Here is a 26450-nt window from a genome sequence, read left to right as displayed (position 1 = left end):
ACGAAGTGTAAAAGTATTTTACAACTTTTGAAAAAGCATCTTGTTCTAATTAAACTTCCTTTGTGTTTTAGGAGTTATTCTTATAGAATTTGAAGACAATTTCAAACTTTAGCGTTATGAGCAAGGTATTGGGGAGGAGGCAACCTTCTTCAAATACGGAATTATTTCTGTTAGTTTTAAGTTTCTATGTTGCTCCCTACTCTAAGTTGAAAAAAAACACAATCGTCATTGGTTTTAAAACTTAATTCTCGTTGGGTATTTAAGTTCTGGTCCATTCTTAAATAATACCAACAAATCCAGCCTCCCTCCATGAAAAATTCCTTCACATGAAAGAAAATATTCAAATTTAAGTTCCTCCCACGTAAAATCCCTCCTCCCAGAAAGTTTCCCCACACGATTCTGTACTCTCTGAAAATCTCCAAGGGAAATTTTCTCGCGGACGATTCCGCTTGAAGAATTCTCCTTGGCTTACTTTCATTTGAAAAATACTTTAATTTCAGATCATTTTTCAAATCATGACGATAATCCCCCCCTTGTGGAATATATCTCACCCCCTCCCCCCAACGGAAAATTGTTCTTGTAGTATATAATTTTGGCTATATATTGGCGATATATTAGTGAGTTTTGGTGGTAAACTACAGTGGACGAGCATCCAAATATCTTAACTGCAAATTTTCAACATCTTATGAAGTAAGAATTATTTTTGTAACGTGTTTCCTTCCGAATATTCCCAATTCTATCCTTTTACCCAAAAAATTTTATCTATTAGTTTTCAAAGTCACCTCCATTTAAACTAACGCTCAGACTGGCGTTAACCGGTTAGACCGGTCAGACTGGCGTAACTAGCGTTAGCCAGTACACACTCGAGAATTTGGATCTAACGGTACAGAGTAGAGACAACTGAGACACTTGGGAGATAGATAGGATATAAATGATTTGGGCTGTATATTTTCACATTAGTGGGGGGGGGGAGGTTGGAGATTAAATATAGCGGGGATGTATGTAAAATGTAACTTAATCTAACTTAACCAAATACCAGCAAAATATTTATTAAAATATGGCTACAATGTAGTTTTCCTCCGAGCCGAAGCTAAATGTCGCCATATACAAACAGCAATAAACCGGTTATTGTCTGATTTTATAGATCCAGATTCTCGAGTGTGTACTGGCTAACAGATAAGTACGAATTTACCAATTTAATTTTTTCACTAAATATACAGAAAGGATTTTCAATAAAGTATCCCTCAAAAACATTTTATTTCAAAATATAAGGGGACAAAGAATCAAAAAAGGGGGACAGTCTATTCTCCAATTGACACAAATGATACATGAGTATTGATACCTGGCTTTTCTATAATGAAAAATTAGCTCACTTTGACAGCTTCCGCCATTTTTGTAGTTAGAATATTTTCCACTAGTAGCTGGTCATAATTCCATTGAAAAACAATATAATTTTGCTTGTAACCTTAGATTATGTTCAAGCATTAAGTTAGTGAGGAAGGGGGTAAACGGTTAAACTGGAAGGGATTTAAAAAATCTGGTAAAAAACTAACATCAAGAAAACATTTTCTTAATGTAGGCAGTAATAATATCTGGTTAAATAATGTTCAAAAATTTTGTGAAACATTCATCAACAAAACTATGTGCGGTATCCTGTATAACTACTGGTTTTAAGATTTCTGATTTTAAGAGAGTTCTTTTTAGTCTAATATTTGAGGAAGAGGATAGACACTGAAGCCCCTCCCCCCTACTACTTTAATATCGAGTGCCTATATTACACTGCTTTATTTTGAAATGACTTCTTATAATCTTTACCACATATCCTTTCCAAATAATATTTACCCGTATTTAATCTATCTGTACGTTCGTTTTTCTTTCTAGATGTCTATCTAATGTATGACTGAACAAAACCCAAATGCTGTCTGTCTGTAGCTTGTAATATAATGTAACATCTATTTGTTAGCTTAACAAGAGAACAATCGATAAATGAAAATGTTAGTGTTATGTATTACTTCTCGTTACACGAATACGCTTGTAAAAAAAAAAAAAAAACAAACGGAAATGGATCTTTTTTACGAGAAAACTGATAGCTAATGAACCAGTTGGTTTCTCGAACACAAGATTTAAAAAGGCGCTACTTTTAACAAAAAGTACTGAAAAAGTACTTCTTTTACAAAAAAACGAAAAAGTGCTACTTTCGCTGAAAGTATACAAAAAGTACTTCTTTGATTGAAAAGTATTAAAACAGTATTTTGGTACTCCCCGAGGCGACCCTGCTCCTCAGTGCCAAGTGATTTATCGCACTGACGAGACAAAATAGACACCACAACCACAAGAGATAAGATTCAGAGACCACACAGCAACAGCACATGTTAAACATTCATTATGTTTATTCATTCATAAATCATAACCAATAATGTGTTTATCATTTAAGGGCCTCATATAAGGACCGTCCTGGTTGAGCGGATTCGTGCACTCGGCCTTTGTCTGAGAGGACGCGGGTTCGAACCACAGTGTACCTAATTGTTCAGTTTGGGACGGGGATCAGTGGCGTGACTCTGTAAACTTAGCCAGAGTCGACCTAGCTCTAAATGGGTACCTGGAGAAATCTGGGGAAGGTAAACAGGAAGGGTGTGCGAAAGCACAGGATGGTTGGCCCCCAACCCTCCATTGCACTTCATGGCTGAAGTGCCAAGAAACGGAGATTAGCACCGCCGGTAGGAATTGTAAAGTCTAATGCTGTATCCTTTACCTTTTTTTACTATCATTTAAGCCTGATATTATACTGTTTGAAAACATAGGCTACAAATATTTCAATTAGGTTTTTAAAGGAAAAAATCCAAGCAACAAGTGCAGAGATAAAATTAATTATGTTTAGAAGCAGTGGTGTACCTAAAATCCCAAACAATACATTCTTAGCCAAAATTTCCAAATTTTCCGCGAGCCTTCAGAAAAACAAAGAAGAATATTCGGGGGGGAGGGGTACAAGACTAATTTCTGAATCTCCTTCATTCCTGAAAATATTTTTGGTCTAATTCTCTAACAGGGGGCTGTGGCACAAATGGTGGCGAGGGATTGGTATTGTATGTACCACCATGAAATTACTCTGTGGGGTGGTAGGGGTTGGGTCTATCACTTCTGGAAGATTAGTTTTTATCAAAATCTATATGGCAATACTTCTTATTTTCCTATTTGTACACATTTTCAAATTTATTCATGTTTTCCGAAGACATTAACCTATTGGTACTCGCCGGTGTTTATGAAAGACATATCTATCAACAGTTCTTTTTTAAGAACTCACACTGGAAACCATGGAAATGATGACTCTGCCCTTCAGTTTTGAAATTTTAGACCCCCCTCCTCAGAAAATTCTATCCTCTTAAACAAAACTATTCGTTTCAAATTTAAACCTTAACCATATGCTAATCATGGAATTTCATCTGTAATGAGAATAAGACTAAACAAGGAAATAACCACAGCTTAAATACCAATGCAGTTATGAAAACTCCTATCTTGCCCATGACAAGCTTGATCGTACTACAACACTATAGGCGGGAACGAAATTTTATTGCATACACAGCTTAGATACAAATACCAGTTTCCTGTTACCAATTAATACCAATACCAGTTTCCTGTGCCACTAGCCACTAGCATCGTTACCGCGTACTGTGTCCAAAAAATAAATCGAGTTTTCATAACTGTATATTGGTATCTAAGCTGTGGATCTAACTAAATAAAAACCTCCTTTCCCAATTTTTAAAAATGTAAATCGCACATTGGGCTGCTGTTTTTACCGTGCTTTGAAAATACTCTGTAAATATCGGATACATAACTTATTATTATCAATTTTTCTCGCATGATATTGTTTTTGTTTTTTGTTGTTGTTTTTTTTATAGCTTTTGTGATAAGGCTTCTTTGTTTAATTAATATATTTTTGGCACACAATCTTATTTGCTCCTGATTAAAAATGTTTAGATAAACATTGAGAAAACGCTCATCTCAGAAATAGTTGTTGTTATTGGAAAGAAATGGATGCAAATGAAAATAAGATATCTTTTTTGAAATTACTGCGTTTGGTAATTAATCCAATCTTAGCAATTGTTTGTTTCTTTGTGTTGCTAAGGATTTTGGCTTCTTAGTAAGTATTGAATATGATTGCTCTTTTATCTTACAGGGCAAAAAAGATATGGGAAACACTAAGCCAGCTCACAAAGTTCTTTCTCTGAATCTATTTCAAAACATACTTTATACTTTATATTATTAAATATTATTAAAGAATGTATGGCTGTATACTGGGGCGGAATTAAATCTTTGGTGTCCCTAGTCCAAAGCGTTTTGGCGTACCTAGGTCCAAGCGAGTTTTTTTGGTTGGGGGTAGACATAGAGATTTACAGGGAAATCTTCAAAAATTAGGGCATAGTGAACAGAAGACAATTGATGAGTGATGAGTGAACTGATCCAGTTTTGTAGAAAAATCAGTTGTTTTTTTTTCTCCCCTCGGCACTGTGCGCCCATAGGCCCGGGCCTACTAGGCCTATGCGTAAATATTGGCATGTCTGAAAATTTCCTGTACTTAAAGCATTCTGCTTTTGACATTATCCCTTAGTGTTTCAAATGGTCTTCTGCGTTGGGACGATTCAGATTGTGACTTTTACCTCTCAACTTTTTTCATTCTCAAGTATTCTAGTATCAGTATTTTATGTCAGGCGTAAGCATTTGCGCAACATGTTTATGATGTTTCAAAAGTTCGCTCTACAGAAAAACTTTTCGTGTCTCATTTCTTCATGCTTAGATGTGAATTTTAGCTATTAATTCATGGTAATATTGATGATGATACAATTAAAATTTTTACTAGTTGGTATAATCATTAAAGCTAGCAAGTAATGATATCAACATTTCTAACTGGTTATGGCTTATCAACCGATCAAAAATGACGACACTTATATCCACATTCAGTAGGATTGTGCAGAAGAGATAATCCGACGGGAGCTAAAATTTTGTCTTTGCACCTTCTATATTTTCCAAAATTTATACTACTCCTCATTCAGCATATTATAAGCAGAATCACGGATTATAAATCAGTCGTCGTAGATGGATGAAGTTAGATACCAATTTATTCTTGAAGAGTCTGAACGCTGAGAATTGAATATCCTTAGCTGCTTTTGAAAAAATCAAATTGTTTAACAAAATTGCAGTAAAAATTTGCAATAAATAAAAAACCAAAATTAATTCTACCGATCATTCGCATTTTCATGGGTAGAATTAAGGTTTAAATATAAAATTCGACATTGGCTATCGAGTCGACAAAGGCACTTCAATTTCAAATTAATTCAAAATTCATGGTACAGTTTTGTCCCAAAATATTAAAGAGCTTGTAGTGTCAAAAGATCCCTGTTTCCTACGTTTCAATATGTATTTTTAATACGTATTGACTAAATAAGAAACATGAAGTTATATGTTAACACTAGTTATATGTTAACGACAGACTATTAAAAAATGAAAAAATTTTACAGTGAAATATTTCAAAGAAATTTTCAATGAAAACTTTCATACAGAGGTAATTAAGAACCAATTCTGTTGTTTGTAAATTTTTAGTGTCATTCATAACTTTTTTGGTCTCGATGATGATGTATGGCAGCAATGTTGGAATCAAGTAACATATCGACTTGGTGACAGCGAAGTCAATTACTACGTTTTCGGTAAATATTAACTGTTTTTTTGTATAAATGAAAAATAGGTATTTAAGAAAAGAACTACGATTCGATCTAAGTGAAACAAAAAGAAAAAATAGCTTTATTTACGAAAAAAAAACAAGATTTTCCAACTGAAAGTAAGGAGCGACATTAAAACTTAAAACGAACAGAAATTACTTCGTATATGAAAGGGACTGTTTCCTCATCAACGCCCCGCTCTCTACGCTAAAGTTTTTTACTGTTTTAAAAGGAAGAGTTGAGAGAAAGAGTCAAACATAAGCGTAAAGAGCGGGGCGTTGATGAGGATGCAGCCCCTTTCATATGCGAAGTAATTTCTGTTCGTTTTAAGTTTTAATGTCGCTCCTTACTTTCAGTTGGAAAAACTTGTTTGTTTTTTTTAATTACTCCGTATATGAAATGGGTTGTCCCCTCCGCAGTCCCTCGCTCTTTACGCTAAAGTTTTTAATTGTTTTAAAAAGTCGAATTGTGGGAAAGCATCAAACTTTAGCGTAAAGAGCAAGGGATTGCGGAGGGGACAACCCATTTCATATACAGAGTAATTTCTGTTCGTTTTAAGTTTTAATATCGCTCCTTACTTTCAGTTTAAAAAACTAGTTTTTTTTTATTTAATTTCTGAACGTTTTTGAATTAATGCATTTTTGATTTTGACTCTCCGCACATTAATTATTAAAATAAAATTTGCAAATTAATTTTTTTGGCTAAACAGCTTTCTATTAGTTTTGATGAGACGATTTCGAGAAATAAGGGGTGGGGAAGGAGGCCTAGTTGCCCTCCTATTTTTCGGTTACTTAAAAAGGCAACTAGAACTTTTAATTTTTAACGAAAGTTTTTATTATTAAAAAATATTCGTAACTTAAGAATTAACTTACGTAACAAACTTTTATACTCTTATATTTTTTATTATGTATATGAGGGGGTTTTTCCCCACGTTAATACCTCGCCTTTTACACTAAATCTTAAGTTTTGTCCCAATTCCTTAAGAATGACCCCTGAATCAGAAAGGCCGTGAAATAAATAGTTGAAATTACTAAAAATACTTTAGCATGAAGAGCAAGGTATTTATCTCCTCCTAAATACCTCGCTCTTTATGCTAAAGTATTTTTAGAACCCCTCATATGCGTAATAATCTCTGTTCGTTTTAAATTTTAATGCTACTCCTTACTTTCAGTTGAAAAACTTTTTCGTGTTTATGTTTTCATTGTTTTTTTTTTATAGTAATGCTAGAAAATCCCGCACCCTTTTCATTGAATTTCTCTTTACCCATGACATATTCCACCAAGAGAAGATCCTCCCACATAGCCCCCTCCCCTCAACCCCACCCAAACCAAAAAAATCCCCCTGAAAACGTCTGTACACTTCCCAATAACCATTACTGTGTGTAAACACTGGACAAAGTTTGTAACTTGTAGCCCCTCCCCCAAGGACTGTGGGGGAGTGAGTCTTTCCAAAGACATAGTTAATATGGTTTTCGACTATGTGGAACAAAATGGCTATCTCAAAATTTTGATCTGTTGACTTTGGGAAAACATGAGCGTTGGAGGGGGCCTAGGTGCCCTCCAATTTTTTTGGTCACTTAAAAAGGGCACTAGAAATTTTCATTTCCGTTATAATGAGCCCTCTTGCGAGATTCTAGGACCACTTGGTCGATACAATGACCCCTGGGAAAAAAAAACAAAAAAAAAACAAATAAACACGCACCCGTGATCTGTCTTCTGGCAAAAAAATACGAAATTCCGCATTTTTTTAGATAGGAGCTTGAAATTTTTGTTATAGGGTTCTCTGATACGCTGAAAGCGATGGTGTGATTTTCGTTAAGATTCTTTGACTTTTAGGGGGTGTTACCCCCTATTTTCTAAAATAAGGCAAATTTTTCCAGGCTCGTAACCTTTGATGACAAAGATTAAATTTGATGAAACTTATATATTTAGGATCAGTATAAAAATTCGATTCTTTTGATGTATCTTTTAGCATCAAAATTCCGTTTTTTAGAGTTTCGTTTACTATTGAGCCGGGTCGCTCCTTACTACAGTTCGTTACCACGAACTGTTTGATAGTAAAAAGTTTATTTTAATTTATTTTAAAGAATACTTTTTATTTTTAGATGGCAAAAACATTGGTTATAATAAATGAACAGAAATTAGTTTGAACTAAAAAATTTTGGCCTAAATGAACTGAAATTCAAAAATGTATTTATCAGTCTTGCTTACATAAGCAAAACTTCATACACTTCTTTTCGAAAAAAAAAATGCTTGCTTCATATATTTCAGCTCTTATGCAAACGACGAAGATTGGACTAGATATCATTTAAAAGGAAAAACACCAAAATAAAACAAAAGAAAAACTGTGTGAAATATGATGAAAGATTAATTCTTTTTATTTCTTTATTATATTCAAATTGTTTCAAAAGTTCTTAATTGACTTAAATCGTTTTACGTTTGTTGACACAAAAATCAGGTTTTGTATTATAAAATATTCAAGCTATTGATCAAAGCTACCTTAATTCAAAAATAAAATGGATGCAAAACTTGTATAGTGTTTTCAAAGGTTTATGGATGCCATAGTTTAGGGAGCTATGGGAAATATTGAGCAATTTTTGAATCATTTCATTTTCAAATGATCAACAGGGAATAGATATAGCTGTTCCAGAGAATTTAACTGAATTTTACATAAAGTCTAAGCAATTTTAAATTAGTTTTATATCAAGAAAGACTGATTACTACATCAAAAACATGAATATCTATGAATCAGACAGTTAATGACGAAAACGATTGATTTTATCACATTTTAAAAGTTTAAAATTTATACCTGGTAACAAAAGCTATACACAGAACACATTCTCTGATTGGATTGAACAGCTTTGGCCGTAACAAAAATATTTTTGTAGTATTTTGTAGAAGAACTATTGGCCAGGTCTCCATGAAATTTTAGTTTCCCAATGCAAGGTCTTTCGAGTTAGTTAATTATTTTAAAAGTAATAGAGTATGATCTTCAAGGTAGGATACTAAACTTAGATTATTCCCGATATCGAAATATGTCACTGACGATGGATCAAACCTCAAAAAAGACGTAGTTCAAATCCAAACATTGACATAGCATATCATAATAGTAAAGAATATAAATTGATGTATGTCAAAAAGACAATTTACAGTCAGTTCACAGTCAAAGGCGTTTAGCTGTTAGGATTTCCAAACTAAAATAAGACGGAAGCCTGGTCAACACAAAACTTCCCATATTCTAAAAAACTTAAATAGATCTAATGCATAGGAAATATTCAATGATTGTCTACTTATTTGCCTTTAGCTTATATTCATTTTCGATGAGCAACATAAGACTTTTCATTACTTCAAAGTGGATTATATAGTGGCAAAGTTACCTTAAAAGTATAATTTGCTAGGAAAATCTGAGGTTGATGTGTCGTTTCTCAAAGCCCTTGGTTGCCTCTCTAGTAAGCAGGAGGCTTCGGGTTTAACTCCCAGCAATGTTTTTCAATAGTAACTTGCCACTAGTAGTTTGAGCATCGTAAGCCTAATTGAGTTCTTAATGGATGCTGAGACTTAGCTACGCTTGAAAAGTGTTCAAGACGGTTTTCAGCACATTTTGAAATTATTAGAAAAGTTGAAAGAACATTTAATTATTTGAAATATTGCTATAAAACCTCGAAAGTTTCAAAGTACACCCTTTAAGCATCGACAATTTTTTCCTGCAAATTTTGTGCGACTCGAAGACTCTCTAGTAGGCGAATTCGAGAACGTTCTCAAGGTTACATGGACTGTCTTCCTTTATGACACCTAGGATCCCGTGATTGCAGTGGAATTTGAACGTGCATTTTACTTTTGGGAGTAGGAAACAACGTACAGGTGTCATTACGAGACTAAGAAGAGGGTTAGAAATCCTCGACCTATAGTCTTCGGCTATATGACAAAATCATATTTCTATATGCCTTTGAGGTAGTTGATACCTGGATGACTATTCTCTTCACTTTACTTAGCAATACTAGATAAGAAATATTGATGATTGTGTGCACCATTTTTTGTCTGGGTATAAATTCCTAGCGGACAACTTTGTGTACTTTGAGGAAACAAAAAGTCTGGAAAACTCAGAGTTTGCTTATTCAAGCCATTTTTTTACATTGAAGTGGTGCTGTATTTCCTTATTCGGAATTTTTCTATTTTGTTTCTGGGTCATTTCCAAACATCCAAGTCGAATCTTTTGTGATATCATTGTCTGCCAGTGTCTTCTTTAATCTTTATTGCTAGTATAAGGTCTTCACAAGCAGATACTTGCCTGTGTATTTGGTTGTTCGTTAAGATACTCGGGGAGAATTTGGCGCAGATAAACTTTGAGCAATAATGCTCTGTGCTGGCATTTTCTCAGTGCCAATTTTTTCTACAACCATGGATATACTCAGCGAAGGTGTCTTCCTCCATGTTCTTTTGCAAGTATTATAACGTAATTCTTCCAAACACGGATCGTGAATCGTTCTCTATGTCTCTTTATTTTCATTTCCTCATTCCCCGATTAAATATGGCTACTCAACCGTTCACTACATTTCGTGTTTGCACTGAATCGTTTGATATTGGTACATAAAACACTGTACACGAAACATCCGTTCTAGTCTGAACAGACACTGAAATCTAACCTGGTACGTGGTAGACATAAAAAAATAAGAAAATTAAGGCTAGTAAAAAGATTTATTTGAGGGGCATACTTTTGATAAAAACTTTAAATAAATGACTAAAACAAAACCCAGTTGTTATGCTTCAGTACCAAACCAAAAAATGCATATGTGTATATTGGAAAATATAAAGTTTTTTCTATGCTTGAGTACCAGAGTTCTAAAAATTAGACACAATTCATTATTAGTTAATCATATACTTGTTCCTTAATCATGAAACGGGGACTAGAAAAGAAACAAAAAAAAAATTCTTCGAATCATTTTTAAGTTAGTCAGATTAAATATCAAAGATACTAATTAATAATAAAAAAAATTTATATTAGTATAATTTAATTTCATTTACAGGAACGACATTTCTGGCATTCGTCGTTTATTGGACGGTTGGATCAATTTACCTCCTCTTTACGGTTCTTGAGCACCCAAAAGCTTTAAAAGCAATAAAAATTCAACCTGGAACAAACGAGCCAGTGGAGCCCAACCGCCTGAAAAAGGTGACTTTTGGTAACTTTATCTTAGTGCAAAAATAACAAATCGTCAAAGCCTTCTTTAAGATTTCTAAGAAGATTGTCAAACGCGGGACAAAATATCGAAATTGTTACCTTACAACGTAAGTAAAAGATGAAGATATATGCCCTGCGTCTCCATTTTCAAAATTTTAACATTCAAGAACTGAAGTACCTTATGAAACAGAATGTCAACATTCAAGGTGCAAGGTTTTCAGGGGCAAAGACTTTTTTCCAATAGTGCAGAACAAAATGGTCGTTGGACATTAGTTTCTCATAGCATTACCGCAAATATGACAGACTTTTTGCTATTTAAAAAATTTCAATGTGGATAGTAGGCAGGCTTCAAATAGTGAATTTCATGAAAGAGAATGGGATCTAGGCCATACAGTACAGTTTGGAATTTAAATTACTGTTAAAACTGAGGGAATGTTAAAATTTATGCACTTAAATTCTCCAATATCATCAGTGATAAGATCCGACGACAAACCTTAAAAGTTTTGACAACTTTCGTACCAAATGAAATATTTTTGTTTTAGTATTAAGTATTTTAGGATGCCATTGGAGGTAGTGAATTCTCAACGAGCAGAGGAAAAACTTTATTATAGTTATGCAAAAATATTTTAACGGAATTCCAGTAGCATACCGGGTTCCCTTGTGCCTCAGCCCCCGTTTAACTCAACCCTGATCAACTCAAATCATTTAGCTCAACCCTTCTCCAACTCTAACCCTATTCAGCTCAACCTCTGTTTAGCTAAATTCCTTTAGCTAATTTCAACCCCATTAAACTGAACCTCAATGCAACTCTACCTCCTTTTGACTCACTTCTATTAAACTTAATCCCAATTCAATTAAACCTCCATTTAGCAAAGACAGCTCAATGGAGTTGAATTGAACTGGGCCTGAGCTGAATTGGCGTTAAGTTGCATGGGGATTAAGTTACACGGAATGAGTACGACACGGGTTGAGTCGGATGGGGTTGAATCGACGAGGATGAGTTAAAAGGGGGTTGATTTGAGTGAAGGTTGAGCTAAATGGGCTGAGTTGAGTAGCTTTTAGTTACACGCACACTGCCTATTTGTTACCTGTTGAAATGTCATCAAGCTCTTTCACTAATAAGAATTTGATGTAGTTTTAAAGTAAGTTAACGGAATAGCATTGAATTATTAAAGAGCGAAACATTACTCACATTATTTAATTTTTTGATAGGGTTTCTCATGTATAACAGATAGAAAGTTTGTGAAGGTTTTATTCGTTCAAAAATACAGCAGTCACGTGAGTTTTCGAGTTCATTCATAGGTTAAAAACCTATGTATAGTAAGAAACAAATCTTAAGGAAATCTGTCGGTCCTTCAACGCCTCAATACCCTGATACAATACATGGCACTTGATCAACACTTCAAAACGAAGTTTTAATTAGACCGTTCGAAAGGTCCAAGAAGATTTGAGTAATTCCAGGGGTAAGGGCCTGCAATTATTATATTCCATTAAAAACAGAGAATTTAATGGGACAGTTTAAATAGTCTCCATATTGGATCTTCTTGAAATCAGTTATGAAAGGAATGCCAATCTAGAAGATTTGAGAGCCCATAATCATTCCCGTGATTCAATGCACACTCCGACATTGATTACCACCAAATCTGCATACAGAGACATGTTGTACCTCATAAGCTCACGCCCATTCAGAGACATTTTACAGAATGGTTTCTTAATGATTATTTGGTAGTCTTAAAGTCATAGATTGAAGAATAATTGTCTAGGTGGCTGGATCCAAAAGATTGTTGGAGGGCAAGTAGCCTCATATTTTTTCTTCCGCCACATTAGTTTTAAAATCACTGTGTAATTCTGGCTGAAACAAGAAGCGAAATGGCCCTGGCCCCATTTCGTTCTCCGATCATGTAGACTGAGAATGTCTGTCAAATTCTAGTACAAAAAAGTTGTATCATACCTACGTTTGTGCTAAAAGTTGGTAGTATAAGGAGTGGGACGAAAACAGAAAGCATCAGGCCTTCTTCAGTTCACCAATCATATCAATTAAATTTCCCTCCATAATTATGGCTACCACAAGATGCAACATGCCTTCATTTTTTTCGAAAAGTTGATGATGGGGGGCTCATTTTCTACCTCTAGGTTTTTTTTACGATAAATCAGTTTGTGGTTCGCTTTTAAGATCAGTCGTTTCAATTTTTTTTCGGTATGCATCACAACAAATTAGCTGTAAGGACATAAAAAATTTTAACTGATGCACGTCATGAACGAGTTGCCTTAGTAGTGAGATACCTTTAAAGTTTCGAAGGTAAATGCACTACCATTCTGTGCCTCTTTCCCAAATGCAGAAAACAAAATAGCTTGCCTAAAAAAATGACAAAGGGAAACAACTTGTGAAAGTAGATGGCAGCTTTCTTGGAGCTCTCTGAGCCACTACATCTGCCTCACATGACAAAACTGGTGAGATTAGTCTTGTAGGTGCATTGTATTATTCGGACCAAAGTCAGAGTTCTTTCTCACCGTTCATTAGCACTAGATTGGAAAAGCTTTGGCTATTCCTGCATTTTCATTACAGTCAGCTTTCCAGCTTAACTGGTGGGCTAATAAAGCATCAAGTTAGTTCACCTGTCTATTCATGGCAACTGAACGATAACATATTCTTGTAACGAAAAGAACCTGACATTCCCTCTTATGTAAAAACTACTACTTCGTTTTTTCTACGAGCTAAGTATACTTTTATGTTTTTGTGAACAGATTTGTTTGCTGTTTTATAAACTAGATTATTCGACATTTTCCTTTTAATGTGGACAATAAACTATCATCATATCCATGGGTATATCCTGAATGATATTACAATAAACTCAGATGACTATTCATAACCAAATTCCGTATATATGGGAAATAGAATTCTTCCAGCGGGACTGCCCAAATTTTCTCCATTAAGGCGTGGAATAGCAAAAATCCATAGGTGGTACACCAAACGCAACTTTATGAACTGTTTTGACCTTTTATTCCTTTCAACTTTACGACAGCTTGTCAATTTTCGAGCATATTGGAATTCTATTACTGAATGCACTGACCTATTCTGCATACTTCCATAGCAACCTCTACTGCTTCTCAAAGTGGCAGCTTCAGATACTCCTTATACATCCTGGAATATGCCAAGTTCAAAATCCTTATTTTCATAGACTGGCTCAACTCGCTAAACCAACTAGTGCATTGCAGCTTATATTGACCAGTAAATGAATCTTTCCTTCACTTTCTATTAAAAACATGTTAGAATGGCAATCCTGTACGACCAAGAGTTCAATTAATCCTTTTTTACTGGCTTAGCATAAAAACACCTCTTGCTGTTTGCCACGTCCGAGTTGTTTAAAATTATCGAGGCTACATCTTTTTTTAAACCAATACTCCCTTACCATTTGGGACGCCAATCTCTGTCTTGGATTTAAGTTTTTTTTTGTAGATCGCAATAAAATTAACATCGTCTGGGTCATTGACATTTATTCTACACATGTAACTTAAAATTTGTAGTAGATCCATTGTGAGTGAGAATGCAAGATTTTTTGACAGGCTTTGTATGCTTAAAATTATCGACAGGCAGCAGGTGAAACGTTTTGTCTTGAAATGACTGGATATGCAAACTTTCTCTTGATGGCGGCTGCAGAAAAATGTACAAAAGTAACTTTCACAGAAAAAAAAGTACAGTTACGAGGTTGCCACTCTTCACCAGTAATGTATGTGTGAAGAACCGTGTCCATAATAGTACACAGGACTAAACATAAAGTAACGAAATGAAAGTTATTTTAAGAAAATGGGATGTAGTCTAGCTAATAGGTGAGTTTTTGAGTTCAGAGATAGACAAAGTGAATTAAATTATGAATTGGTTCATAGTTCTTGTTCCCGTGTTTTCTTTTTCTGCATTGTTGAAAGGTCATCCCTGATACACTTTCAGTTGGAAGGATCGGTCAAATTACGAAGGTTTTTTTTAATGAAAGGTTAAGTGATGCAAAGACCATTACAGATAAAAGAAAGAGATGAGACAGAAAGATATATAAAAAACGTGTGACAGGGAAAGAGGGAGATGGAGAGTGAGAGAAAAAGAAAGACGGAAAGCTGAGCGAGAAATAAATAGACAACTGAGATGAGACAAAGACAGAGAGGCAGAGAAAGAGCGAGAGAGTGAGAGTGACAGCTAGAACGAGAAGAGGAGAGGTAGGGAGAAAGATAGAGAGAGCAAATATGTTGTTGCCAAACGCAATGATAAACAAATGGTTTCTATCTGTTTCTTTTTTAGGTCATCAAGCAAGTATTGTTCAATCAAATAGTAGTGACGTTACCACTCACATACTTCTCTCACGTGAACTTCAAACATAGAGAATTACCTCCAATCTTTAAGCTGCCAGATTTTACAACATTTGTCATCCATTTAGTCTTCATAAGTCTCATTGAAGAAATCGCGTTTTACTATTCTCACAGGTACTAGTATAAAAAATCAACAACAAAAAAATAAATTCTAGCCACAGCTAGAAAGAAGGACTGCGCAAATTTCTTATAGATGAATTCTCAGTTCTAAAGTTGAACTGGCCAAGAATAACTAAGAGTCTGAAAATCAGGAAGAAAAAAGGAAACACAATATTAACCCAATAACCTTACCTTAGTTCCATATGTGCCTACTGAAGCGCCTAGGAGATCAAGGAGAACCCACCAATGATCCCTTCTAAACTCAATGAAGCTGAAAACTGAGAAAAGATCGTTGATTTTTCACCTGCAAAGGCAATGAAGTGTCCTCAATGCATAGTAACCCACGACAGTGAAAATTTTAAAAATAAGGTTGAATTTATGAAGAAAACATCCACTAGTTAAGAGCCAAAAAGAACAACAAAAATGAACGAAATTAAAGAATATGAGCAGAACAAAAATAAGAAAAAATAAAAATAAAACATACAACTATGTCCTATCTCCTGTCCAAATAAATCAACGCAAATAAAATCAACAAAAATTTCCATTCAAGAAAACTAAGAAAAAAATATTTAAGCGGGGAAATAGTTTTTGAGTAGCGTTGACTGACTGAAAATCAGGAAGAAAAAAAGGAAAAACAATATTAACCCAATGACCTTACCTTAGCTCCATATTAGCCTCCTGAGGCACCTAGGGGACCAAGAGAAGCAGCCAATTATCCCTGCTAAGCCCAAAGAAGCTCACAAACTAAAAAAGATCGTAGATTTTTCACCTGTACAAGCAATGAAGAGTCTCAGTCATCCTCAGTCACCCCTGACAGTGATAATTTTAACAATAAGGTTAAATTTATCAGGACTACATCCAATAGCTAAAAACAACAAAAAAGTGAAGGAAATTTAAAAATAAAAGCAGAACGAAGACAAAAAAAACATACAACTATGTCCTATCTATGTAACTATGTACTGAGAAAACAACTAAAATCAGTAAAAATTTCCATTTAACAAAACTAAGAAAACAATATTTAGGGGGCGAAATAGTTTTTAAGCAGCATTTATTGACTTCGTTCCTTTATTTTTAGTTGACTCACCTGTGCTTTTTGTGGGGTAGTAAATTATTTAAAACTTATTTTTCTGAATGCTGTCATATTTTAATAAGTGGGTGGCCTTTATCTCCATTTATTACTTTTCTGAAAGAAAAATTATTGCTTTAACTTTTTGATTTGTTTTCTTCCTTTGAAGTCTATACTGTTTCTGGACATTTAGGATTTTTTCTTTTCGTTTGTTCTAAGAATACTCAGCTGTTTATAGAGGCGAAGGATATGTAAGAAAAAATTTCTTCTCTTAACATCGCTGATTTTTCTGAGTAGTTTTTAATTGTTTTCTTAGGTAGTTCAACTGTTTTCATCCGTAGTATAAGCATTTGATTTGTATTTTCTCAAAATAGTTTAGGATACGGATTGTTCTGGGTACCCGGCTGACTGACCGTATTTCAAACAGTAGGTTGTACAAAAAATCTGGTTCAATCCCGCTTTCTAGGGCTATAATGAAAGAAAGGTTGAGATGGCTAGGCCACGTTCTACGGATGAAGGATGACAGATTACAGAAGATTGTCGCCAACCGTCTGGGGCTACACAGAAAGCAGGTCGTCCTTGTCTGGGTTGGAAGGATGTCATAAATAAAGATTTAAAGGAAATGGGAACTTCCTGGGAGGGTGTAAAGAGGGAGGCTTTAAATAGATTAGGTTGGAGGAGGAGCGTGCGTAGCTGTGTTGGCCTCAAGCGGCTTGGTGCTGCAGTGAGTTATTATTATTATTATTAGTAGTAGTAATAGTAGTAGTAGTAGTAGTAGTAGTAGTAGTAGTAGTAGTAGTAGTAGTAGTAGTAGTAGTAGTAGTAGTAGTAGTAGTAGTAGTAGTAGTAGTAGTAGTAGTAGTAGTAGTAGTAGTAGTAGTAGTAGTAGTAGTAGTAGTAGTAGTAGTAGTAGTAGTAGTAGTAGTAGTAGTAGTAGTAGTAGTAGTAGTAGTAGTAGTAGTAGTAGTAGTAGTAGTAGTAGTAGTAGTAGTAGTAGTAGTAGTAGTAGTAGTAGTAGTAGTAGTAGTAGTAGTAGTAGTAGTAGTAGTAGTAGTAGTAGTAGTAGTAGTAGCAGTAGTAGTAGTAGTAGTAGTAGTAGTAGTAGTAGTAGTAGTAGTAGTAGTAGTAGTAGTAGTAGTAGTAGTAGTCTAGGATACAAAGTAGAAAATGTCGTCTAATAACTATCTGCAAAAATTGCTTTGGCGGATGAGTTCTGAAGTTTGGAAATGATAGTTTCGAACATAAATCCCCCCCACAATAGGCAAAAACGAAAATGGTATAAAGACCTCTGTCTCTTTTTTCTTTTTGACACGTTAATTACATGTATACAATTTTTTAGCTTGAAGTTCTTAACAGAATCATGTGAACTTCATGAAAAAAAAAATTCATGATTTGATAGAGTTATAGTATTTCGGCTTGCAATCTGTCTCATGCAATTCTTCATGGAAATTCAATTTAATCCAAATAGCATTAATCTACTCAGAACTTAGTCGAAGACTCACTGTTTTAGTTACTGGTTTTTCAAGACTCTGCAAAACGAGAAAAAGGAGAACAAAAAAGAAAGACGACGAAAATTAAAACCAGAAAAAAAGAAAAAATCGCAAAATTTTCAACCGAAACTTCCAGCCGGTTTGACCCTTAGAACTTAAAATCGTAGGCCAAGGGGATTCCAAAGCACCAGAAAAATAAAATAAAAACATAGATTATAGTTGGCCTAAAAACTGGCCGAATATTTTTTCTGAACGGCTTTATACTTATATCCCAAAGTTTTTGGGTTAAGAGGACCTTAACACATAAGAAAAAACACATAGTGGGCACAATCCCAAAAAGTAGAACCCGTAAAGTCCGAAACAGTTTTTTTTTCCAATGGCTCAAAATTATATTTTTAAGTCCCCTGTAGATAAGAGCATAGAGACCCACGCATCAAAGCACAGTTTTAGGCTTGAGGTTTTGGTTTTCCCAGAAATGGGACAAAAGGGTCAAAAACTTATTTCCTTTGTAGCTTGATACCTAATTTCGTAAGTTCCTGGGTCAATGGGGCCTAATTTACAGAAAATAAAGGAAAGATTACAATAAGAGCAAGGTCTCTCTTAGAACGGAGATAAAACATAGGCCTCCATTCTAAGAGAGACTGGCCCCGTAAGAGAGACTTTTAACCGTAAGTTTTCAGCAAAAGAAAACCAAAGGTACAAAATTAAGTTAAGGTGGGAACTCTTGCCTCCCAAAAATTAGGCCCTGGCCAAAAAACTTGATTTTTTAGTCAGCTGGAGACTTGTATCTGCAAGTTCTTGAGCCCAATACACAAGGAATAAGTTAAAAAGATATGGCTGACTCAAAAATTAGCCAGAAAAATGGCCAACAAATTTCTTCCCAACCAGCTTGAAACTTATATCAGTAAGTCTCTGAGTAAAATGGACCCGAATGCACAGAAAAAATGAAAATTTTCAGTCCGTCTCAAAATTGGTGAAAAATTATTTTCCCCAGTAAGAAAGGATCAACCCAGATCAAAAGGAATTGCTGAACTTGCAATATTTCCGATCATCTTACAACAAAAGACAATAAGATTCGTGACGCCTGGAGAATGGTAATGAATTTCATGCCTCGTATCGGCTTGAAAATTTATTTGCATTTCCCTGGGTTAATTGTATCCCGAATGTTGAAAAGTTTGAAACTAATTTTGGCTGTATAGATTTGTGGAGTTTGAAGGAGGGTCCCACTTTTTTTCGTCTTTAATCGACATAAAATTTAAAAGGAATGTCAACAGGGCCCGGTAGACCTCATTGAAGACAAAATATTTTAAAACCAAATTTGATTTCCATCTTTGATGCCTGAAACCGGGCCTAATTTTTTTAGTGGTTGGATTAAATTTACAAGGTATGATAGACTAGACAGAAGGACTTACACATGAACTATTGTTTGAATTCTCTACTAGGCAGGTAGAGACACAAGGGGCCCGAAAGGAAAACTAATAATGTAAACAAAATTTAGTTTTATCGATTCTTGACAAATACAAAAAAGGATCCTTTTTATCTTTGATCTGCTTGCAATTGGGACATTTTGACTGGACAAAACAAGCTTAAGTAGACAAGATTCCCTAAGAAGGTGCCTAAGAAAGACACTCTAAAAGGGACCTAAATTGTTTTCCTTCAATCAGCTTGAAACTATTCGGGGACTGTATGTAGACAGAACCAGGGCTATTAAAATGGGAATGTTGAGTTTTGGATAAAAACTTAAGTTGTATTGATGCTTAACACATAAAATAAACTAGTATTTAATCTTCAAAGATCTGATCTTTCTTAGCTTCACCCTAGACAAACGAAGTTGAATAAAAGCGTTTAAAAAAGACACATCTATATATGTTAACGATTTGATCCTTATTATTCTAGATTGTTACATCACAAAGCGATTTACAAGCATATTCATAAACAGCATCATCAATGGACTGCACCTATAGCGATAACAGCAATCTACTGCCACCCTGTTGAGCATGTGCTATCAAACCTACTGCCACCATTCATCGGAATTCTATTGGTTTGTCCTCATATTGCAACACAGTGGGTATGGTTTACTATGGCACTTGTTCACACGTTGAATGACCACTCTGGCTACCATCTACCTTTGATTTCGACACCAGAAGCACATGATTATCATCACATGAAGTAAGAACTGAACTTAACTGTTTGAGAATTTATGACCATTTATGTACCCGGTACTCGAACCCGTGTACCAGATTAAACATTCAGGTCTCTCCAAGCCATTCTCGGACAGAACAGAGGCATTTAAAAAAAAAACTCTAAAATTCACCCTTATTGTGTTCATTATATCTACCTCCTCCGCAGAGCTAAATTTGGAAGAAAGGACACCAAAAATTATCAGCATTTTACTAACAACTGTACCCGTAACTTCCTAGCAATCTCGGCTTCCCCTAGATATTTTTATCCTCTTGGATCTCACGCCCTCGCTCTATCACAGCTGTATATCCTCATTGTTAAGCCTCATCCATTTCACCATTTATTTTTTTTCTTTAGAAAATAATTTTTTTGCACAAGATATGCAAAAACCTTTTTCTCCGTATTGCTGAAATTTTAAATAAAATATTCCAGCCCCTTTTCTTGTGGCACCTTTAGATTATTAGTCATTATTCATATTAGTAATAAATCAAAACTTAATTTTGTCTAATTCTAGCAAACCATTTTGTGTGTTATCTATTCTAATATTGAGAGTTATTTTGATTTATATTAAAGTAATATATCTTCATGGATTTTTTCTCAGACTTCTACGTCTTGCTATTTATACATTTTTATTTTTAAGCTGTTTATTGTCCTTTTAATCACCTAAATCAAGAAATAAAACATGACCTTAAAACTCATATGGCACTTCCTTCTAGCAGAAAACGTTTTACAAGTCATAGGTCTATAATGATCTTCAATCAAACTTAACTGACATTCTGACTTTTAACTGACTCCCAAAAATGTACAAGCAACTGTTGACTGGGTTCATTTGAATTTAGCCTGCTAACCTAGAAATTAAACTGCTAAAAAGATATGGTGAAAACCCATACCCCCTTCACTTCCCCACTCGGAGATAAGACAAGACGTGGACTTTGAAAAGATAAGACTATGAGCCAAGTTCTTACGCTGTAGAAACTTTGGCTAGGATCAAGTACCTCCTTTTGGTATAGGTGCTCATGAAAAGAATTTATTAACTCTCCCTTTCTCTCTCCCCTCCTATTTCTAGCAGGTTACATATGGGGATCTAGAGCCTGATGGCCTAGCTGTGAACAAGTTAGCCTCAAACCATTGGACAGGTAGAAATCAGACTGCCTCTTCCTGTGGGTGTCCTTAAAAAAATAAATTAGTAACCCCTTCCCAGAAGAGAGGTAAGATAGGATTTAGTAAAAAAAATCCACAACAAGGAAACTAGCTTTCGTTTTTCACGAAGTTTTACTAAAACCTAGTGTTAAAATTGAGGCCGGGTCACGAAGTCACACAATTTGGACTATTGTTTTTATTCTCCGCCAATGACGACTGAGATATTACAACCCGTTCTAGTAGATGTCACGATGGCAAGAAATAAGGAACTCTTCCTCACAGGGACCACGAATAAATGGACTGCCAACAGGCAAAACTATAGGAGTTACTTCTTTTTTTTCATACAACAGCCCTTCTTTTTTTTTTCATGCCAAAAAGTTTAAATCGAGTATTGATTCAGAGAAGGCGTAACTAGGACATTACTTGTTACTTCAAAACAAGTTCTGTTGAGGCCCAACAGCTTCTTCTGGATATATCCTGATGAAGGCTTATGGGACCTCCCTCCTCGTTCTGGCTCGGAGCGGATTGTGCTAAGGTGCCAAAACAAACAATTATACCTTTCACTTCCAACCAAGCTTGGCAAATATCCAATAATCTTTTCCGGTAGATGTCTTCATGACAATATTCTAAAAATACCCCTTTCCACTCTCCCTCGGTTAAGAAATCGGGTCATGATCATCAGAATGATATCTAAAAAACAAGCTCTTACTTTCCGCCAAGTGGGGATAGCATCTACTATTCCTTTTTGGTAGATGTCCTACTAGAAATCATTTAGAGAGTCCTTCAAACAAAGAGTATAGACTGGACCTGGACCTAAAACAAAAGTAAAACCTAGAAATTGGCCATTTTTTCTAAACAGTTTACTCGAAATTTTTGTACCAAATCGGGACTTAACTCGGTATTACAGCGACTCAGTTCACAACTTAAACTTGGCTGGCTTTTGCGCGAGCATTGAACACCCTTGCATGATTCCAGTTTAAGCAGGTTGTAACATGACTAACTTTCTAATAAGAAATTGGTGGCTGATAAGGGGAGGATATTATAAGTGGAATTTATAACTCCAATCATACAGATTTAAATTTTTCTATGATTTTGGTTTTAACAGGGCAAAACATATTCAAATTTTCTACTAAAATGTATTTGAAAGAATGGGTCAATGGCTCAATTTGGAGTGCTAGTCGCTGGAGCTTCATGGGTCATGTGTCCTCTGGAAGTACATTTCTTTTTACTCTTTGACAATTTTAAGTAAAATAACAGTCCCAAAATTGTGAACCAATAACATTGGAGCTAAGGGAGTGGGCGGGATAAACTGACACCAAAATTAGCTGGTTCCCATCCGATCAGTTTCGATCAAAACAGAGATTATAAAGTTCAATTTTCGATCAAATGAGCCACCTTCCGATTTCTGAGACCATCTATTCATTATAAAGGGACTGGGAAACGAAACAAGCAATGGGAGACACGACTTCCTTATTGATTAACACCATTGCACTGCTTTTCGGTGGCCCCTCGGCATAATTTGGTCACACATGTGGTTAAAATAAAAAATGCGCACGGCTACAGTACCGATTATGTATCCAGCTCGTGATATAGTGGATTGAATAATGCTCAACTTTTAAACATAAAATTATGATTTGTCAGTCAGCAAAATTTAAGGCATAACTTTTTGAAATTAGGGAAAATGAAAACTTAGAATAACAATTTCCCAGTACGTGAGATGTAGCTGGCGAACGACAGAAATATATATTATTATTAGACAATAGACAAAAACAAATTAGTTTTAATTTAACCAATTCTTTGAATTTCAATTTTTCACTTCCCTGCATGGGGGTTGAAATCGAGAAAAAATATTCATGTATCTTAGGCTTTTATAAACTACTAGTTATGATTTTGCTGATCTGAGCTACTTTTTATATTTGAGCTTATCAGGCCAAATATTGGGATTTCATTTTTTCGCTCCACTGCAAGGGCATTAAAATCAAAGAAAAATAAATACTATTCATGTATCTTAGGTTTGTATCAAGAGATATGATTTTGTTTGTCTAGGGATGCAACCATATATGTAGACAGAGACAGATGCAACTGACGATTACACGCACAATTTAACATAAAGCAGTAAGAATAGACAATTTATCACACCTTTAGATGACGAAACCACTTTGTATTCCAAATTTGACAAATATGTTGCAGATACGCACGGTTACAAATACGCAATTTGCACTCCCAAAACACAGTCGAAACATTGAACAATCTCAAAAACAAACAAAAAAGGAATGTGGGATATAAAACATAGTTAAAATACGAACCACTGATCTTGCTTTGAAGAAAAGATAGTTTCTTAAAATAGATTAGTAAGGATCGACGTTAAAAATTAAAACGAGCAGAAAGGGTTCCATTTATGAAAGGGGTTCTCCCCTCCCCAACGCTCCACTCTTTATGCTAAGTTTGACTCTTTGTCAAAACTCTACTTTTTCAAACAATAAAAAACTTTAGCATAAGGCGTAAAGAGCGAGGCGTTGTGGAGGGGAGAACCCCCTTTCATGTACGGAATAATTTATGTTTGTTGATTCAAGGTCCAATCGGGTTTAATTAAAAAAAGGAAATAACTAAACTTAAAGTACACTGCTCTGTGACAAAACTCACGTTTTAAGTTTTAATGTTGCTCCTTACTTGCAGTTAAAAAAAACTTCTTTTTCTTATTTAATTTCTGAACGTTTTTGAATTGATGCATGCTTTGATTTTGGCTCACCGCACATGAATAATATAAACGAAATGTGCATATTATTTTTTGCTAAATGGCTTTCTCATAGTTTTGATCGGACGATTTTGATTAAAAAAGGGGTGGGGGAGGAGGCCTAGTTGCCCTCCAATTTTCGGTTACTTGAAAATGTAACTAGATTTTTTTTTTTTTACTTTTTGTACGAACGCTTAAGTTTTTTCTTAACTCTACTTTTTAAAACATTAAAAAACTTAAGCGTAAAGAGTGAGGCGTTGAGGAAAAAAAGCCCCTTTCATATACGGAGTAATTTCTATTCGTTTTAATGTCGCTCCTTACTTTCAGTTAAAAAAACATGTTTTTATTTTTATTTAATTGGAACTGGTAATGATGAAATAAGCATGCAATGTCTTGCAGCCAATGCATCCAAAAACTATGAGAAATTGTTGTTGAATAGTTTTATAATTCGATAATCCGAGGATAGTTTATAATTCGAAAACTTCGGATGATCGGTCATCAAAAGCAATAAATTATGCAAAGACATACTGCAAATCAAGTATTAATTAATCAAGTCCAAATTTTCTCCGATTTAAGATAAATTTGGGTTGAAACGAGGGTTTTTTTTTTGTTTGAAACGCACCAAAATGCGTTTTGGTAATGAACCTTTACTTCATTAGCTTTACCTAAGGGATAAAAATTAATAAAATTAAGGGATAAATTAGTTGAATAAAAATTAATAAAGACTGAATTTAAAGCTGTATTATTAACGAATCTTGCCTATCTCACCAACTCTTTCAGTGTGAACCTTCAGCTATACATTTAAATTTTTGTTTTGTTAATACATAAAAAGATACTGGATATCGGCGCATGGAGAAAAAAAAGACTGAAGATAGACCGTAAGTTGATGAACGTACCTAACCTTAATATCACATGTTGGACGTGCCTGAATTGCAGTCCACATATGACTTCTCGTGACACACCTCAATTGATCCTTTTTATTTTCAGGTTTACACAATGTTTTGGAGTTTTTGGAATTTTGGACTACATTCATGGCACAGATCTACAGTATCGACAATCGACTTATTATAAACGTAGATTCAAATTATCTGATTTGATGTCAAAAGCATCTTATATCAAAGATAAGGAGTAAAAAACGATATAATGTAATCTACTGCAATAGGCTACTAGAGTAGTTGCTTAGTTCTCAGTTATCCTTGGCTTTGTAAGCTAAAATTGAATAAAGAATTGCATCGTCTTCCGCTGCCTAGCATTGATTTGCCTTTAAGACAAAAACCTACAGGGAAGAATTTCGAAATCCCGCTAAAAGTTTAATAAGTTGGGTTTGTATGATAGTACACACGTAGTATTTATCCATCCATTAATTAACGAAGATTCCTGACTGCAGATCCTTACTTTGGCCCTGCAGCAGATGGAATCAATTCCTGGTCCTTTTACCTACAGACGAAGATCGGTCCACTGTACCCCCATTGGACCATTATAATGTTTGAGACACATCTAGAGAATCTTATTTCATTACTTCTGGAAATGGAACTGATCCGTGTCCGAAAATGAAGGCGAGAAAAAAAAGTTTATACAGAATCTAGTCTTTTTGATTGATTCAAGTATACTATTAAATTTTAAAAAAAAACAAGTTTTTTTACAGAAAGTAAGGAGCGACATTAAAAATTAAAACGAACAGAAATTACTTTTTGTATATTAAAGGGGCCGTTTCCTCATCAACGCCCCGCTCTTTGCGCTAAAGTTTGACTCTTTCTCTTAACTCTACTTTTTAAAATAGTAAAAAACATTAGCGTAAAGAGCGGGGCGTTGATGAGGATGCAGCCCCTTTCACATACGAAGTAATTTCGGTTCGTTTTAAGCTTTAATGTCACTCCTTACTTTCCGTTAAAAAAACTTGTTTTTTTAATTTAATTTCTGAAGGTTTTTGAATCACTGCATGTTTTGATTTTGGCTCTCCGCAGATGAATAATTAAAACGAAATTTGCATATTTATTTTTTTTTTCGGCTAAATGGCTTTCTCACAGTTTTGATCGAATGATTTCGAGAAAAAAAGGAGCGGAGGAGGAGACCTAGTTGCCCTCCGATTTTTTGGCTACTTAAAAAGGCAACTAGAACTTCTAATTTTTTACGAATGTTTTTATTAGTAAAAGATATACGTAACTTAAAAATTGGCTTACGTAACGACCTTCTGTATTTTCATGTTTTAACACGTATATGAAGGGGTTCACCCTCTCGTCAGTACCTCGCTCTTTACACTAAAGCTTAAATTTTGTCCCAATTTCTTAAGAATGACCCCTGAATCACAAAAGCCGTAGAATAAATAGTTGACATTACTAAGAATACTTTAGCGTAAAGAGCGAGGTATTAGGAGGAGGTGAGCCCCTGATATGGGTAATAATTTCTGTTCTTTTTAAGTTTTAATGCTGCTCCTTACTTCCAGCTGAAAATAACTTTTTCATATTTATTTTTTCATTGTTTTTTTTAAATAATGG

General features: G+C 34.8%; 1 protein-coding gene across 1 annotated transcript; it reads left to right on the top strand.

Moving 5' to 3' along the window:
- The first annotated feature begins 3979 nt into the window (after positions 1-3979).
- Positions 3980-25192, top strand: LOC136038764 (fatty acid hydroxylase domain-containing protein 2-like). The gene is made up of 6 exons (XM_065722140.1): positions 3980-4138; positions 5596-5699; positions 10735-10880; positions 15178-15359; positions 19797-20069; positions 24943-25192. The coding sequence occupies exons 1-6, from the start codon at positions 4029-4031 to the stop codon at positions 25085-25087; spliced, it is 960 nt and encodes a 319-aa protein (XP_065578212.1). The 5' UTR covers positions 3980-4028; the 3' UTR covers positions 25088-25192.
- The last annotated feature ends 1258 nt before the right edge of the window (positions 25193-26450 follow it).

Source organism: Artemia franciscana, chromosome 2 (genome assembly GCF_032884065.1).
Source record: "Artemia franciscana chromosome 2, ASM3288406v1, whole genome shotgun sequence".
Taxonomy (NCBI): domain Eukaryota; kingdom Metazoa; phylum Arthropoda; class Branchiopoda; order Anostraca; family Artemiidae; genus Artemia; species Artemia franciscana.
Note: the sequence above shows the minus strand (reverse complement) of the source record. Positions and strands in the feature narration are given on the sequence as shown.